The sequence below is a fragment of the Helicoverpa zea genome, chromosome 5 (genome assembly GCF_022581195.2).
Source record: "Helicoverpa zea isolate HzStark_Cry1AcR chromosome 5, ilHelZeax1.1, whole genome shotgun sequence".
Classification (NCBI taxonomy): Eukaryota; Metazoa; Arthropoda; class Insecta; order Lepidoptera; family Noctuidae; genus Helicoverpa; species Helicoverpa zea.
In genome coordinates this window covers 3,068,770-3,085,153 of record NC_061456.1, presented here as the reverse complement: position 1 = coordinate 3,085,153, position 16,384 = coordinate 3,068,770, and the positions used below count along the sequence as shown (strand labels likewise).

Genomic DNA, 16,384 nt, shown 5'->3' with positions numbered 1-16,384 from the left:
TATAAGAATGATGAGGCCACAAGGCCAGTAGTCCATGCTGGCAGTAGCTTAAGCCCAAGTTCACCGACAGAGTAAACGTCCGTTTTTCTTGAAACAACTGTTTACTACTGTGAAAGAGTTTGTTTTTAAGTGCTCGTGGTTGAGGCAAAGCCGCTAAGATCGATCGATCATATCATCGGTCCGTGGATAGGTGACCATTACATCATAAGGAATTGCTCCGAGTTTCGGAAGTCACGATAAACTTGCGACTCCCGGCTCATTTGAACATCTTTGGCAGTCATTATGGGTAGTCAGAAGCCAGAAAGTCTAACAACTAATCTTTACTTTATTTTGAAACATATTCTTACGTGAAAATACACAGTAAACAGTTGTTTTAAGAAAACTGACGTTTAAGTTGTCGGTGAACTTGGGCGTCGAGAAGCTTAGTTCATGACGCAATGATGCCATCATCCCACATCTAAGATGTCAATGCCACTGTTAATGAACGCTGTGCACATCTTGGCTTAATGATTACATACTTCAATGAGTCTGTAATCCTAAGTTTTTTTCTGTGTAGCGAGTGGACGGTTTCGTAATGAAGGCTTAAAGATTGCAATGAAAAAAAATAAAACTTTCCGACGAATGGAATGGAGAACATCCTCCTTTTTTGAAGTCGGTTAAAAAAGGAATTGTAAAAATGTTTGGTTCTTTTACACGAGTGTTCTCAAAGCTTTGAAGAAGTGATATGAATCTGTTTTAATAATTCATCTGCCGTCTGTGCCAACGACATCGGCCATCGATTGCAGACACACACTGGCCTCGGATGCGCAAAATAATAAATTGCTAACAAACAATAGTGTTGCGCAAGAGCAGGGCACGCACCATTGGATGGTGGTCGCCTTCACGGCTATTGATAATAATTTGTAGGACATTTGGTGCAATAATTATGGGGTCATTCCTCTGTATTAGACCTACTTTAGGAACTTTAGTCTAGTATCATTATAATTATACATAACCTAAAAGTTCGAATGTCGTAAAGACACAATCAATCTAAGATTTACACTCAAACGTACCTATTCAAAACAGCTATTGGATAACACAAAAAATTAGGGCCCATTTTATTTTAGTAAAAATTGATTTGGGTTTGGTTACCGCATATACCTTATTTGGGAATGGCATGCGACTAATAATATAATAAGCACTCTTTTATCATCTCTAAATGTATCATACTGATGAATCATTTGGGTTTTTTGAGTGGCCATCTTACCAATTTGCGGTTATTTGATTCATATCATAGCAACTCATTGAAACTGGTTGCAGTTTTTTTTAAATCGGGTTTGAACTCAGACTAAGTTCAGAAGCGTTTTTCTCAATTGTAGATTCAATTTAAGAACTTTTTATTCTATTTATTTAAAAACTAAATACTTCTTAGTACAAACATTTAAACAAATAAGGACAAGACACATAGTATGTAACGTTTTTCTCAAAAGAAGATTCAATTTAAGAACGGTTCATTCCATTCTTTTTATTTAAAGACTTCTTCTAAGTTTAAACATACCTAAGGACCATACTGATAATAACTTCGTAGTAAAATGTAAGTACCTAACGGCGTGCATAGTCTACATTCCGCAATATAACAATGTAGGTTGCTAAGCTGTAGGTACATGGTTACTAACATAAGATAGCATACAAAAGGAAACATGCTTTGCTAAGCAGGTCAATGACTCGCTTTATCATGTCGCCTCAGAACTGGCGCCAATGGTAATACGCATACGTGTTAGTTAGGTATAATCCGCTATAATAATTTCAAGAACTGGGTACATACTTGATTATGTTTCATCGCCGCAGGACATGGTTACAGAAAATCGGTGATAGGAATGGCAGTTTCCTTGGGATATTTTGTTTCAGTCAGTATTTTCTTAAGGAAATTGGGTTTAAGAATTTCGTATTCTATAAGAAGCTGACAGCCAATTAAAGTTAGCCAGGAATTAAAGTTATCAAAAAAAGATGATTTCTTTCCTTAACCGCTCGTATACAGGTAATTATGGTACATGTTTTGCGCATATAATACAACGGGGTTCAATAGCCTGCAATTAGGTACATTTTGCATATCCAAAACTTACTACTGACCACGAACTTACCTCTTATAATTTTATTACATCCTACTAATATTATAAACGCGAAAGTTTGTATGTATGGATGTATGGATGTTTGTTACTCTTTCACGCAAAAACTACTGAATGGATTTTAATGAAACTTTACAATAATATAGCTTATACATCAGAATAACACATAGGCTACAATTTGTAAACATATTGTTCGAAATACTAAGCCTACGCAGACGAAGTCGCGGGCACCAGCTAGTCTTCCATAAAAACAATACGGTTTTAATATGCAAACCAGAGTATTATCGAAAACGCAAAGTAAAATATTATCAATCTACAGTCAGGTGTGATTAGTCCCTAAGCGATTAACCACGACAGCTCGTCACGAAGCGATGTCGGAATAATTATAATGGCGGCAATTGTAAGCCCTTCGTGTTCACGAGTCGAGCTAACACTTTCCTCCTTTCAAAGAAAGTCGCTTTTGTTAACGTTGTTTATTAAGTAATACCTAGTTAAAACGTGGTTATTTCGTGGTGTATAAAAACTGATAAGGAATAGGACATATTTATTTTGGTGCGGTCCAAAATAAACATGTCCCTTTTTGACCCACAAAGGGAAAAAAATAGAAAAGAAGAACTATTTTGTAATTTGTTTACACATAAAATACAGATAGGGGTTCTACCTGTTTATTTTGAAGAAAAAGGTGCGCGCATTTTGTACAAATAGCTTGAGGACAGGATATAAAATAAAATATTCATTAACTTGCCCGAACAGCCTTCGTGCAATGCGTTGGTAATTTTTCCCGAAAACATAGACAAAATACCACTGTGAATGGAATCTGATTCTTTGACTTTTGATCCGATGAATAAATTACATCTTATTTTTGTATTGAGACTGTTTAGAAGCGTAGCTAAGGTATGTAAATAACTTAGACTTTTGTATATAAATATACACCGTGACTTTTTAGTCGTCTTACAACGGCAGCCCACTTCATGTATCCAATGACTAGTAAACGTTCATATGAAAAAAAAATATATTTATGAGATTTGAATAATTTAAAAATAAAAAATTAATTCATTATTATGATGCATGACGTAGATTATAAGAACACCCTGTTGTGAGCGCTGCCCGAATCTTGTATCAATGGAGCGCGGCGCGTTGGGAAGGTACCTACTTTCTACCGTTTGATACGTAAACATTTTTTTTTCAGTATTTTTCTTTGCACCTATTATCTTAATTAAGTAAGGCTATAAAATTAATAATCGTGTCTAGTGGTATTTTATGTCGGATAGATTGAGTGGACCACCTTTGTAAGACGACTAAAAAGTCACGGTGTATAGTTAAATATAAGCTGAATGGTTATAAAGGACGCTTTCTTCTCCACCTTGGAAAGCTAGTTAATCCGGTCTGTCCCAGCCAGTTTAATGTTATTATAATTTATTGCATTGTTACTTGAAGCTGACCCGAGCTAAGAGCTTGTTGGACATTGAGCACTAAACCATAGTGCACTAGGAGATTTTTAGCAAATTATTATTAGACCCATAGATAAATAACCTTAAATAAATATATTTAATGATTATTCATAAATTATAATTGACGAGTTTAACTTTCAAAAAACTATTAAAAATCCAGGACAACTATTTCTTTTTTCAATATTAGGTTCAAATGCTATAATTTTCAGAAATAGAAAGGCAATCTAATCACGATTACTGCGTACGTGCAAATTAGCACACTTCAGTGCCACAAAGGAAATACCAACAAGCCGAATGTTTGCAAATTTTGAAAACAAATCGGTCGTGTTAGGAAACAGTGCAATCGCGGAGATGCTTTGCAAATCGCAAAGTGCTGTGTATCGTGCTTTACGTAAGACGAGGTGGTCGCTCGTAATGACGGGTAATGGGTAGCGAGACCGTAACCATGATTGCAGGGGCTATAGGTGTCCTACGTGGGTGAATCAACACGAACGCGAATACGAAGCGATAGGACGCGAATTCAGAAATATACGAAGACGCGAATTCAGAATACACTTCAGAAGAGATCCAGTATATGTTGGTTTCCTGATATATGGTGTCGCTTCGCGTTCGCATCCAGAACGCTCACGTAGGACGCACCGTAAGACTACCACACACCACGTTGACGACTTGTACGTCATAGAAAGTATACAGTACACAGTGATAGATGATTGTGATTGATGACTGACTTGAAGGGATTGGTTCGATAGACTTGAATCGGTTATAGACATTCCATTTTCCAATATAGAGTTGGATATTTAATCAAGTTCGCACTTCTGTTACCTAGTTAGGCTTTTGAGAAAAGGAATAAAGCGCTGGTCCTTTAGTTTAGTCTTTTATCGCAAACATGTAAAAGCACTTAGCCTATCGAAATTCAGGGTGATGTCCGCACAAAGTAAAGCATTCACCATAGATGCGAAAATTGTATGCACTTTTTAAGAATTGCTCGAGGTTTTCGTATCGATAAAGGTCTGAAAATAGTTTTCCTGAATAGGTGATTATCCTAGAAAGCAGCACCTGACTTTTCCTTATGAGTTCTTTATTTATTTTATTTAGGTCTGGAATACAACATTGCTAGCAACTATTGCTATGTAATATTCTTTTACGCTAGACAGAAGTGCGAGTAGTTAGAAGTGTACATCGATCTTAAGAGGATTAAGCAAAAATTTAAAACCAAAGTTTCATAACATTCAAATAGGTAAGGTTTAATTTATTGTAATATTATGACTGTAATACGATTACACCTACTTCTAGAAATAAGTAGGTGCATTTGCATGCACAATTTGCGCCAGTTATGCCATTAGATAATTTAAGTAGAGCGAGCTCATTGCTCAAACAAAACGTATGTGTATCAGCATAATTAACTAAACGCAATTTATTTTAGGTTATGTTCAAAATTATTATGCGTTAAATGCAATCATGTCAATGAACTCTGCTCGGTACTGTTTCATTCGTTGAATTAAAGGAGTATGGTCCATTCTTTTGTTTCTTAGTATCAACTGAAAAACAATTCAGTCAATTTCTTAGAGGTAGGTAGGTTCAAAGAATTATAAATGTGTTTTGTAAATCTTAAGCCTCAGTACACCGACAAAATAAGTATCAATTTTCTTAAAGCTACTTACCTACTATGAATGTTCATGTTCAATTTTCAGAGTAAACAGTTGTTTTAAGAAAACTGAAGTATATGTTGTTGGTGAACTTGTTCCTTAGGCTCCTCAATTTCTTCGTATAGGAAAACAATGCTATGGAAAATTATTCCTAGCATTTCAAATTTAGATATACTAAGTATGTGAATGGCAGGTGCCGCACCTTGAAACATTCACAGTCGAATTTGCTATTTAAGGAATTCAACTTATCCAGTTTCATACTAAATTGTATCGCACAAGACTAACGCTTAAAAACTATAAGAAATATTAACACACAGTCATGGTCTGACGCGGGGGCAACCACATTTAATTGGCTTACCTTACGATGTTCTAAACAGACCGAGAAATAAGATCTAAATATTAATTTTACGTATTAACTATATTTTAAGGTCAGATTCGTTAAAAGTGTGGTAACATACTGATGGCCCAGATACGTTATTTAATTTAAATTATATGTTTGAATACTAATGTATAAGTAATTGGGTAGGAACTATATCAATTTAAACAATATTTTTTCCCTAACTAGGTACTATTTTTTATACCTGACTACATATTCAAAGTACAAAAGGTGGAAGCTAATATTCGCACAATTAACTAGGTCTTTCAATCTTCAAAAGTAAGTCAGCCGAAATTATAATAATAATCTAGACAGGTATTAACTTTTTCTAAACGGCTTCTAATCGTTTTTGAATGGATAATCCGATGCTCTTTCCTTAGCAATTATTTAGCTGGTCGTTTATAATCAGCCGTCAAATTACGGTGCAGTTCTCAAAAATGTAAAACTTTACAAAAAGTTGTACAAAAGTGTGTGAATGAATCATCAAATATCTTTTGTGTTTGGTCATATTTTTGCATCCGTTACACTGAACTTTAACCTTTTCTAATTTGTTATTAACAGTATAGTTCAGAGTACTTTTGCATTCAAGTATATTTTTGGAATAATGTCTTTAATTAACCTCAATGAGTTCCTTCAAAATATGCTTTTTAGTTATGCTTTACTAGACTCAAATAGCTGGTTGAAATTAATATTGGAACCACCAAAATTGTTTCGTCAAGTCATTGATTTGCACTTTCGATCTGGTGATTCCTTGCGAGTCAAAATCACATTCTGATTATAACGCTTTTCCGGAAGATTGAAACCTCGGTTTCGGACAGTTTTCAAAACCATCTCGTGAAAAATCCAAAACTGGGACCTAGGACCTTATTTCTCCCAGTCTTATCTAACAGGGTTCCAAGAAAAAATATTATTTAATACCTAATAGGTTTATTCCTACGATGAGGTCAGTGGTTTGTCTCGGCAGTCTCCGGTACGACGCGATGCGCCCGCGCCGGCCTAACAGCTACACATTGACTCACCTCAAACCAAAGTTCGTTAACATCAACCATTGTTTCATAAAGTCGCCGAATCATGAGAAAACTTGAGGATCAGCCGGTTATGATTGAAGACTTATTTGGCGATTAAGGCTAATCTTTGTGATATTGACACCAATTTGTTTTAAGCATTTTGGCAAGCATGAGCACAGATTACTAAATAGTTACATAGGTATCTATAGTAATATAAAACATGTTTTATTTGTTCGTTTGGACCATAAAATCCTAGGAAATGGCTCCGAAACTATTACACTCCGAAACTACTATCCTCTTTATAGCGTATATAGTAAGTACATAAGTATCTAGACACATATGTTTTACGATTTACATAACAATTTATGCTGAAATTAACTTTACTAAACTTGGCAAAACTTTATATATTACACTATTGCAAAACATGTATATGCTATGAATGTAACTCTATTTTTAAATGAGCCTTTTTATTGAGGACTCGTGTTTTTGCAACCATGACGTGTTTGAGCGATGCTAGACTGCATGCGGGCAGTCTAGCAATATTCATATTTATCATAAGTTTGTATGTATCATAGGTAAATACAATAGAAAATATGTAAGTAGGTATCTATCTGTTTATGTATAATTTCCTAAGTAGGAATTTCCTATGTAGGCAAAGCTGATGACGGAATGTAAAACACCACGACAGTTTACAGCGAAAAAAGTGAAGTGAGTTTTTATCTAATTCTGGATAGTAGAACAACGTTGTATTTTAAACGATTATGAAAATGTCTGAGAACAGTTAAGTCTCGTGTTGAATCGATTAGAGATAAAGATAAACCGCGACTTTAACGCCTCATTGAGGTCTCACTGGCCTCATTGGGTACAAAACTAACGTTGTGGCCGAAACTTTTTTGTTTCGGTAATCGGGGTTTTAAAATTAATTTAGTGAAGAGCAAAAAACTCGCTTTTCAGCGAACGGAAAGTTCGTGGATTATAACGGTGTCGCAGCAGATTTAAGTTTAAGGTTTTTGGGGACAGGAAAGTGGTTAAAAAAAATATATATATAGCAAAAAATTAAATAATTTTACTGTTTAGTATTATCGTCGACCAGAACTAATTGTAATAATTATGAAAAGAAACAATTTAACACAGCCTTCTACTAATTTACTGCACGTACGTTACCTCGACCATAGCTTCAGAATTAATTAAAATCTTCACAGAAACAAGGTTCCAAAAGGCTTCGAGAGTTCAAAGGCACATTAACTAAGTCTCAAAAGTTTATTAGAGGAACATTTTCATTGAACTTACCGGTATCACGGGCCAACGGGACTCGAGCGAACACTTCAACCAAACACAGATTCACGAACTTACTAACTTACACAACTTGACAACACTTAACTCACTAAAAACATTATTTTTTCATATATTTATGCAGTTTTTTTATCGTTTATTTTTCGTTCGTTTCGATAAGACCTCCTTACAATATAAGTTTATATTTTAGCAAGTAAGGCGAACAGCGGCTGAGCGACTGGAGTCGGACTGAGTCAGTGACACTGCGCATGTCGCCCCCTCTCTTTCTAACACTGCATCATTCAAGTAAAAAGAGCGAGACGACTAATCATTGGAATGCATCAACATAAAGTAGGTAGTAGTGCGTGGGCGTCTCACCTTCATATCAGGTTTTGTAACGGGAGGGAAAGGGACGGAGAATGTGTTTAGCCTTTCTGAGGTTCACGGTGAGGCAGAATGGCAACAGTGCGTAGAAATTATGTGGAAAAATGAGGCTTTCATCGTTAAGGCAAAGCAGTATTCGGACTTGGATAATACTGCAAGAGTTGAAATCAAAAGAGATAAATCAGTGGCACAGGGTCTTAATAGCAACTTAGAGGTTCAAAATGGAAGCAGTAGAAATATAGGTTGGGTAGGTTTACCTACACTACTCCATTCCTAGTATCTATAGACAGGTTAACAGGTTAACACTGGAATTTGAAAAGTGCTATTTAAAATACTTAAATGGTAATATGGTAAACTAAGCTAAATAATACCACATCACTTGGCTTCAAGTTCATCAAAAGAAACATGAAAAGGATTAACCTTCGCCTTAACAAACATATTCCGATAACGTTACAGAAGAGTAAACCTTATGCCACTAAAACTAAGCTACATTTTCAAAGTTACAACCATCTCAGCTTAAAATCAAGTGCACTGATAGACACGAAGTGAGCAACAAGTAAGTTAGGCAACGTCGCTAACTGTCACGTTCACTTTGAAGTTAACTACAATTGCTTTAGTGTAGTGCATCTCGTCGGCGCGGAGGCTGTGTCGCTCGGAGATGCATTTGTTTGTGTTTTTAAACTAATTTCTATGAATTTTTGAAAAATAAAAGTTAAAAATATGATCGGAAGTGATTATACTTTGGAGTTGTGCAATGTTTTTCATTCGGGACAGGTTAGTTGTGGTTTTTTGTTTGGTAAATATTTCAGTTGCAACACAGCAACTGTAAAGTTATAGTTGAATTATTTTGATGTCAAAAGTAAAAACTTTTTCGTTGTATGTTTGTAAGTTTGCGCGTTTAGGAACTAAGCTAAATACACTTTTGATCTTCTCAACGCTTAATAGACGGCCTGTTATAAACTGGTTAATTTTGTATTTTATAGAACTAACTGCACATACGGCCATTTAATCTTTTCATGGAATAAAGTTTACAAAGAACCTGTTATTTAGCTTAATCCTACTTATATTATAAATGTGAAAGTTTGTGAGAATGTATGGATGTATGTTTGTTATTCAATCACGCAAAAACGGCTGGACCGTTTTGATTGAAATTTGGTATGTAGATAGGTGATACCCTGGATTAACACATAGGCTACTTTTTATCAATACACCACGCGGGCGAAGCCGCTGGCGGAAGCTAGTATTTGTATAAATAAACCTATACAGATATATCTGTTTGACCTATTTCGTATGCAATGACGCGTGACGTGCTCGTTGATGTCTTTTGCACGGCAAGGGGATACAATAAGCACAAATAGTGTTACTTGCTGACTGCCACGCAGTGTACGTATAATCATCGGCAAGGATATTGAGCCCTGACCTTCACCTGCGCAGAGGTGATTTATTGGTTTATTGCCATAAGTGTACGGTGCGCAAAGCGATCCCCGCTCTTAGGTAGAAAGTAGAAGATATTTTGGTATTTAAAATTCCTAAGTTTTTATTATTCTCACCATAATAGTGCACTTTGTGTCATTAGAATTGTTAGTAGTATGCTTCCAAAGATCATTTCAGTGATATATTTATGTACTGAAGTCAATTTTGAGACACAGAGGCACGAGACATTTTATTTTAGACTTAATTCGTAAAATAATGTAGATACAATTGTCGATTGTAATTGACAATAACATTTTTCTGGTTCCTATCGGTATCTTTTTACATTGATGTCCTAAAAATTTTTAGGTATCAACGTAGGTTATGCTTTTATTAACTGACATGCCAGTGTATACATATTTAAGGAGTAATCACGTTTACTTACAAACCACTTCTATACCCAGGTGGAACCAGGCAGCTTCTTCCAGCGGCTGACAGGCGGAGTGAAGACAGGAGTGATCCTCAAGGATGTCTCCTTCACCACACACAGCGGAGAGGTCACCGCTATCCTCGGATCCAAAGGTACCACTAAATCTTACTATCCTAAAGTAGGACTACTGTTTGATGTTGAAAAAATGTTTATTTGGAACTTGGTTCAGTGTTACTTGTTGTATGACGGCTGTGAATAGGACTTCCTATTGATTAAAGGATCAGTTTGAATTGTTCATCTGCGCAATGTTTTCACAACAAAACATTGCGCATAATTTCAGCTTGGAGCTATACACACTCACAAGACCTAGATAATTGAGTAACATTAGGAACATTTATGAATGTAACTCTTAGTTCTTCAGCAACCAATAACACCTACATATTTACCCTCAGGTAGCGGCAAAAGAGCCCTCCTCGACGTGATAGCGCGCCGCGTGCCAGCCAAGGGACACATCTTGCTGGAAGGAGTTCCTCTAGAGATGGAGCAGTTCAACAGCACGTGCGCGCTCGTGCGACACAACACGAGGCTGCTGCCAGGACTCAGTGTGCAGCAGACGCTCAGTCTATCACTCACTAAGGTAACTATACACTGAAGGAGTGCCACTGCAGATGGAGCAGTTCAACAGCACGTGCGCGCTCGTGCGACACAACACGAGGCTGCTGCCAGGACTCAGTGTGCAGCAGACGCTCAGTCTATCACTCACTAAGGTAACTGTACACTGAAGGAGTGCCACTGCAGATAGAGCAGTTCAACAGTACGTGCGCGCTCGTGCGACACAACACGAGGCTGCTGCCAGGACTCAGTGTTCAGCAGACGCTTAGCCTGTCACTTACTAAGGTAAGAGGCATAGGCGCTGGGATTTACAAGAATGGCAAAGGTTCCTCACATTACCTAACAAAAAGTTTAGGTACGAGATGCTAATACAAAAGAGTATTTCTTGTTGGCTCTTCTCCAGGAGCCCAACTCCTTGGAACTGTGCAACTCGCACAGTTACTCACTCGTATTAGGTCTAATTGAAATAATGACATATACTTTGAATTCCATGAGAGGATAGGGATGACGAGGGTTTCGACAGAATACATGAAACGACGTAAAAAGCATCAAAAACTTGCTTGCACCGCCTACAACGCTAAGATTGATTTAAGGATGTCACGAGAATAAAATAGGTTCTTTTCAGAGTAACGTTTAAGTAAAGCAACAATATTAACGATGTTCAGCAGTTACGCAAATTAGAAATAACCATGTCCCATTTCTTTTCAGATTTCAGGTTACTTGAAATCGTCAAAAGTGAAACAAGTAATGGCTGATTTAGCGTTGTCAAATGTAAGTAGCCTTCAAATCATTAAGTGCTTCCTTCTTACTCATATCTGGTTATCTGGACTAAGAGAAGCTTATATATCCCTTTTATTTATCAGGTTGCTAAAAAATGTGTAACGAGCCTAACAAAGAGCGAATACAGAAGATTAGTTATAGGAGTACAACTCATAAGAGACCCAAGTAAGTATAATAAAACACTTCCATTTTATATATCCTCAATAAACTTGGAACTTTCTTACGTGTAACCTTATTTTCAGTCATTCTTCTGCTTGATGAACCTACTTGGGACTTGGATCCGCTGAACACATACTTGGTGATTTCAATATTGTCGAATGCTGCGAAGAAATACGGCACTGCCATCATACTTACCATGGAGAAACCTCGATCAGGTATAAATGGATCCATTGTTATACATATGATTAAATAGAATACATAGCTTTATTTACGCAAAAATATTATAGAATAATTCAGTATTCAGTATATGGAAGAGAAGAAACGCAGTATATCAATAGAATTATTATATCAATGCACACGATAGTGATAATAAAGTACTGATACTGGCATTAAAAATACACCCACTTATTTAATGCCAGATTCTCTCCATCATCTTCTTCCGGGCCTTTTCCTAGCTATGTTAGGGTTGGCTTCCAGTCTCACTGTATGTAGCTGATTACCAGTGTTCAAGTAAATACTGCCCATCTGACCTCCTCAGTCCAGTTACCCGGGCAACCCCTTAGTCACCCATCCATGGACCGAAGGCTCCACGTATTGCTGAACTTAATGATCAATCTTTGTGGTTTTGACTTAGCCACGAGCCTTCAAATTAAACAATTACCAAAAAAAATTACAAAAACGAACGCTCGAGAGTCCGTCGACATTTCACCTACATACGCCATTGTGATGCTAATCATAGCGTTTAGCTAAACAATCCAGTACGTCGCTTACTTTATGCCTACGTTCTGAAAACCTTTTGTTGTGTTGGTACAGCTGAGCACATATTATGTAGAAATATGTCAGTTTTCACTCGTGTATTTCATAATTTTGTCACTAGGTCAGTGTACTGTGAAATGTTTGGTGTTTTTCATAATAATAAGTATCCTTTTTGAATATTGTTTGTAACTCATCATAATTTCGAGCCTTTTCCCAACTATATTGGAGTGGACTTTCAGTCTAACAGGATGTAGCTGAGTACTGGTGTTTTACAAGGAGCGACTGCCTAGGTGATCTCCTCAACCCAGTTACCCGGGCAGCTTTAATATTGTTTGTAACTGTCCACTTATGTTTCTTTAACTGCGTTCAGCGTTTTCCTTGTTTCACGCACAAAGGCTATTTATGCTTGTGATGACGAAATTAAATGATGTTGAACTTCTGGAAACAATCAGCAGGAATGCGGAATGCTTATTTACCAGTTTATGTACACGGTTTATCAGACGAGAAGAAAAATAGAACAATCGGGAACAAAGGCACTGCTTATTTCTCAAGAAATCTAAGTGGCGCACAATGCACCAGTTCCATTCATATTAATAAAAACCTGCATTACCTCATCTGCTAGTAATTTATATTATAATATTTACATATACGATGATAAAAGATGTAAACTTAATTTATATTTTACAGATGTGTTCCCGTTTTTGGACCGCGTAGTATACTTATGTCTCGGAGATGTGGTATATGCAGGTCCTACAAGGAATCTGCTGGATTACTTCGGCAGCATCGGCTTTCCTTGCCCACAGCTTGAGAACCCATTGATGTATTACTGTAAGTTACCAATTCTTCGGAAGAATAGGGACAATATGAATAGACACAGTCCAGGGCCCCGATTCTCCTAATTTTACTTAAGCGTCATACGATTCACGTTCGACTCGATTCGACTGAGATCCGATCCCGACTCGATTACGATTGAAGCGTATGTGGCATTCCGCTATTTTTTCTTTGAAATAAACGTTTTTATCCTTTTCTGTCATTCAATAATGAATCATTTTGTCTGCAAATGATTTACGATTGCAAAATGATTGTACAGCAAACTACCGTATGGACCAAAATCACCAAAATAGCAGACCAATCGCACACCAATCAAATGTCAATCGAATACGATTGGTCTTTTATTAGTAGCAGAATGATATGGTTAAAACTGCTATTGCGATCATATTGCGATTCGATTTCTACTCGATTTGGACATTATTAACTTAGGAGAATCGGGCCCCTGGCCGATTGTCGTCCATGGCGGCCGTTCCCATTCATCTCACAGTGCACAAGCATTTGCGCGGACACAAGTGCACTCCTTATACCTTTACTCTCATCTCCCGATGGGAAAGTAATTTAACACAACCAGAGAGAGGTCAGAAATAGGACATGTTGATCTCCGAATGAACCACACTACAGAACTTATTTTAAAGATAAATGGTCTTGCCATGGGCACCAGAGCGTGGCGCGTAGTAGTGTGTGATCCATCCTCTGTTAAAATTCCGTCTTCCAACTTAAAAACCCGTTTACACGATATACTTTTCTTCGCAGTATGCCTGTCAACGGTAGACCGAAGATCTCGAGAACGGTTTATAGAATCCAACCACCAGATAGCAGCACTAGTGGAGAAGTTTAAGCTAGAAGGCCAGGGCATAATGCAGGGGAATCTGCACGAGAACAACCGCATTGTCAACCCTAATAAGATACAGCTTAATTATGGGAAGCCGGGAGGCATGCAAGTTATATGGATGTTGTATTTGTAAGTAAATAAATTTCTATATTAAAATATTATGACTATTTTGAAATGATGATCAAGCTGGATCCGAAATTGAAACTTTTTTTGTACCTACATATTTTTCTATGAGGTAAAGACGATTCATTTTGGCACTTTGCTGATAAAACTAGACTAGGGAGTATCCAAAACGTGCGTGTTTCTTTTGCAGGAGATTACTGGCTTCGATATTTAACCTAAAGAAGAACGGAATGAAACAAATGTTTATGAGACTGTTCAGCTTACCGTTGTACTTCTTCATACTGTGGGTATTCTACAACGAAGCTAAGGTAAGATAGTTTTTGAATTATGAATTTTACAAAATTTTGTTTGACGCTGAATTGACTTGAATTTGTTTTCTCACCTGATTCCCGTCATGGGACTTCGTTTTCTTAAATTCTTCTCCAGATAATTTACAAAAATTTTTACTTGGACTGTTGACAGGATTACCAGAGAGCTTTCATCACAAAGAGTGGCCTTATATTCAATGCGATGGTGGGGACCTACTTTATCAGCATTATGAACACGATATGTTTATGTAAGTCGACCTATCATTACCATTTACAAATCTTAAGCTCAGAGGTCTTCATATGCAATGTCTTCAAAGTAATTTAATTTTAAACGACTTCTATCGATTGCTTGAAATTCACTGCTTAGTAAATAATCGCGATATTCTCCCACAGTTAGTCCATACCGAACGCGTTACTACCAGGAGTCTCAAGAAGGCCTGTACAGCGGCGCCAGTTTGCTCCTGTCTTGGAACTTCGTGTCACTGCCATTCTCATTCCTGAGCGCGCTCGCCTCTGCTGCTGTTATCTATCCGTGAGTACACTTTGGTGGTAAGCTGGGGGACACGCATGGTTGTATTAACTGGGTAAAACTGAACTAGGGTTATCTAGATCCAACATAAATTCAGTTCAACATAATTAGGTGGTCCAACAAACATCGGATCACCCAATGTGACATAAGCTGATTTAATAACAGGTCAATACTTAAGAACCTTAATTTAAGAACTCTGTCTCTCTTCAGACTCTGTCACTGTTCACTGTCTGTCAAAACTTTTCTAAATACTAGGAATTTAGGAGACTGGCAGTCAGATACTGGAATTCGTCACTCAACGTTCCTTTTTCAATCAACTTCCTAAAAAGGAGGTTCTCAATTCACATATTTATTTTTTAATCCAAACTTCTTATTCAGGATCCTATCAGACATATCAGAGAACATGGACTTCCTCTACTTCTCTTTAGCGCTGTGGTCTAGCTACGTGTACGCCGAACAACAGACCATAGCTGTCATGATGTTTGTCAAGAACGGTCTGATCGCCGCCATTGTGAATATTTACATCACTTGTATTTACGTCATGCTGGCCAGTGGGGTGCTCAGGTAATTATTTTTCACTAAAACAACCAGTTTGAGGTCAATAAATATTTCTTATTTTGATGGAAATCTCATTTTGCTTAAGAAACGACAGAATTATTGTAAACGTTGATACGTTTATAGAGGTCTGATGACCTCTATCGCTTTTAACTCTTTAGAATAATTACAAAGTTTCACATTAATTTATTGTGTTAGCAACACTGAAAACGTAAAAATGTTGCCACTCATCATTATTAATGTTCATTACCACTTATATAACCTTATTTCTTCATTACAGATCCTACAAAGGCTTCGAAGAATGGCTATACTACATAACCTACATTACCCACACACGGTACACATCAATCTTCATGCACAGGAATGTCTTCAAACAGCCAACCTTCAACATCCTTCCATACAGCGACACAGAGAACTGTACTTCTACCATCTCCAGTCTTATTCAAACTTCTTCGAACCTTAATACTAATTCAAATGCTAACTGTCGTTATGCCAGTGGCAAAGCGTTCCTAACAGAAAGGTTCGCAGCAAAAAGTTTCAATGGCGATCTCTATGCAGCTGGTGATTTTAATCCTGAGTTTAATTTGGGAGTTTCCTTCGCTTTTTCAGTTGGCATTATGGTTTTCAATAAGTTCTTGTACTTGATGCCTTTGCCTGGTTATATTATTGATAAGTTTAGGGAGTAGTGTTAATTGATTTTATTGATGTTTATTGGAATCCGTCCCAGTTTATTATAAATGGAAATTATGTGTAAGAATTATATGATCAGTAATTATTTATGAATGCCTTTTATTTGAAAATCTTCTCTTCTGCTAAAC

At 36.9% G+C, this 16,384-nt stretch overlaps 2 protein-coding genes across 3 annotated transcripts in view; one reads left to right on the top strand and one right to left on the bottom strand.

Moving 5' to 3' along the window:
• The window catches only part of LOC124630795 (ATP-binding cassette sub-family G member 8), a 52,132-nt gene extending 44,015 nt beyond the window's left edge, over positions 1-8,117 (bottom strand). The window contains exon 1 of the mRNA XM_047164802.1: positions 7,876-8,117. The gene's annotated coding sequence lies outside the window, so the exon portion shown is untranslated. The remainder of the gene's footprint in view (positions 1-7,875) is intronic.
• A 757-nt stretch (positions 8,118-8,874) lies between these two features.
• On the top strand, positions 8,875-16,345 carry LOC124630533 (ATP-binding cassette sub-family G member 5). 2 transcript variants are annotated; one of them, XM_047164480.1, is made up of 13 exons: positions 8,875-9,015; positions 10,116-10,233; positions 10,534-10,718; positions 11,402-11,464; positions 11,557-11,638; positions 11,716-11,847; positions 13,076-13,216; positions 13,973-14,180; positions 14,365-14,482; positions 14,637-14,730; positions 14,876-15,014; positions 15,390-15,575; positions 15,847-16,345. In XM_047164480.1, exons 1-13 carry the CDS (start codon positions 8,962-8,964, stop codon positions 16,250-16,252), a joined length of 1,926 nt encoding a protein of 641 aa, XP_047020436.1. In that variant the 5' UTR covers positions 8,875-8,961; the 3' UTR covers positions 16,253-16,345. The 2 variants fall into 2 exon arrangements, with proteins under 2 accessions (XP_047020436.1, XP_047020437.1); XM_047164481.1 differs by lacking the exons at positions 8,875-9,015; positions 10,116-10,233; positions 10,534-10,718 and adding an exon at positions 10,741-10,848.
• Positions 16,346-16,384: the final 39 nt, after the last annotated feature.

What these genes read in the sequence shown, in the direction of transcription:
- LOC124630533 (XM_047164480.1), top strand. Translation starts at nt 8,962, where the DNA reads ATGATCGGAAGTGATTATACTTTGGAGTTGTGCAATGTTTTTCATTCG. An exon ending in CGCTATCCTCGGATCCAAAG is followed by an intron (nt 10,234 to 10,533) that starts GTACCACTAAAT and finishes ATTTACCCTCAG; the next exon opens with GTAGCGGCAAAAGAGCCCTC. An exon ending in CATGGAGAAACCTCGATCAG is followed by an intron (nt 11,848 to 13,075) that starts GTATAAATGGAT and finishes TATATTTTACAG; the next exon opens with ATGTGTTCCCGTTTTTGGAC.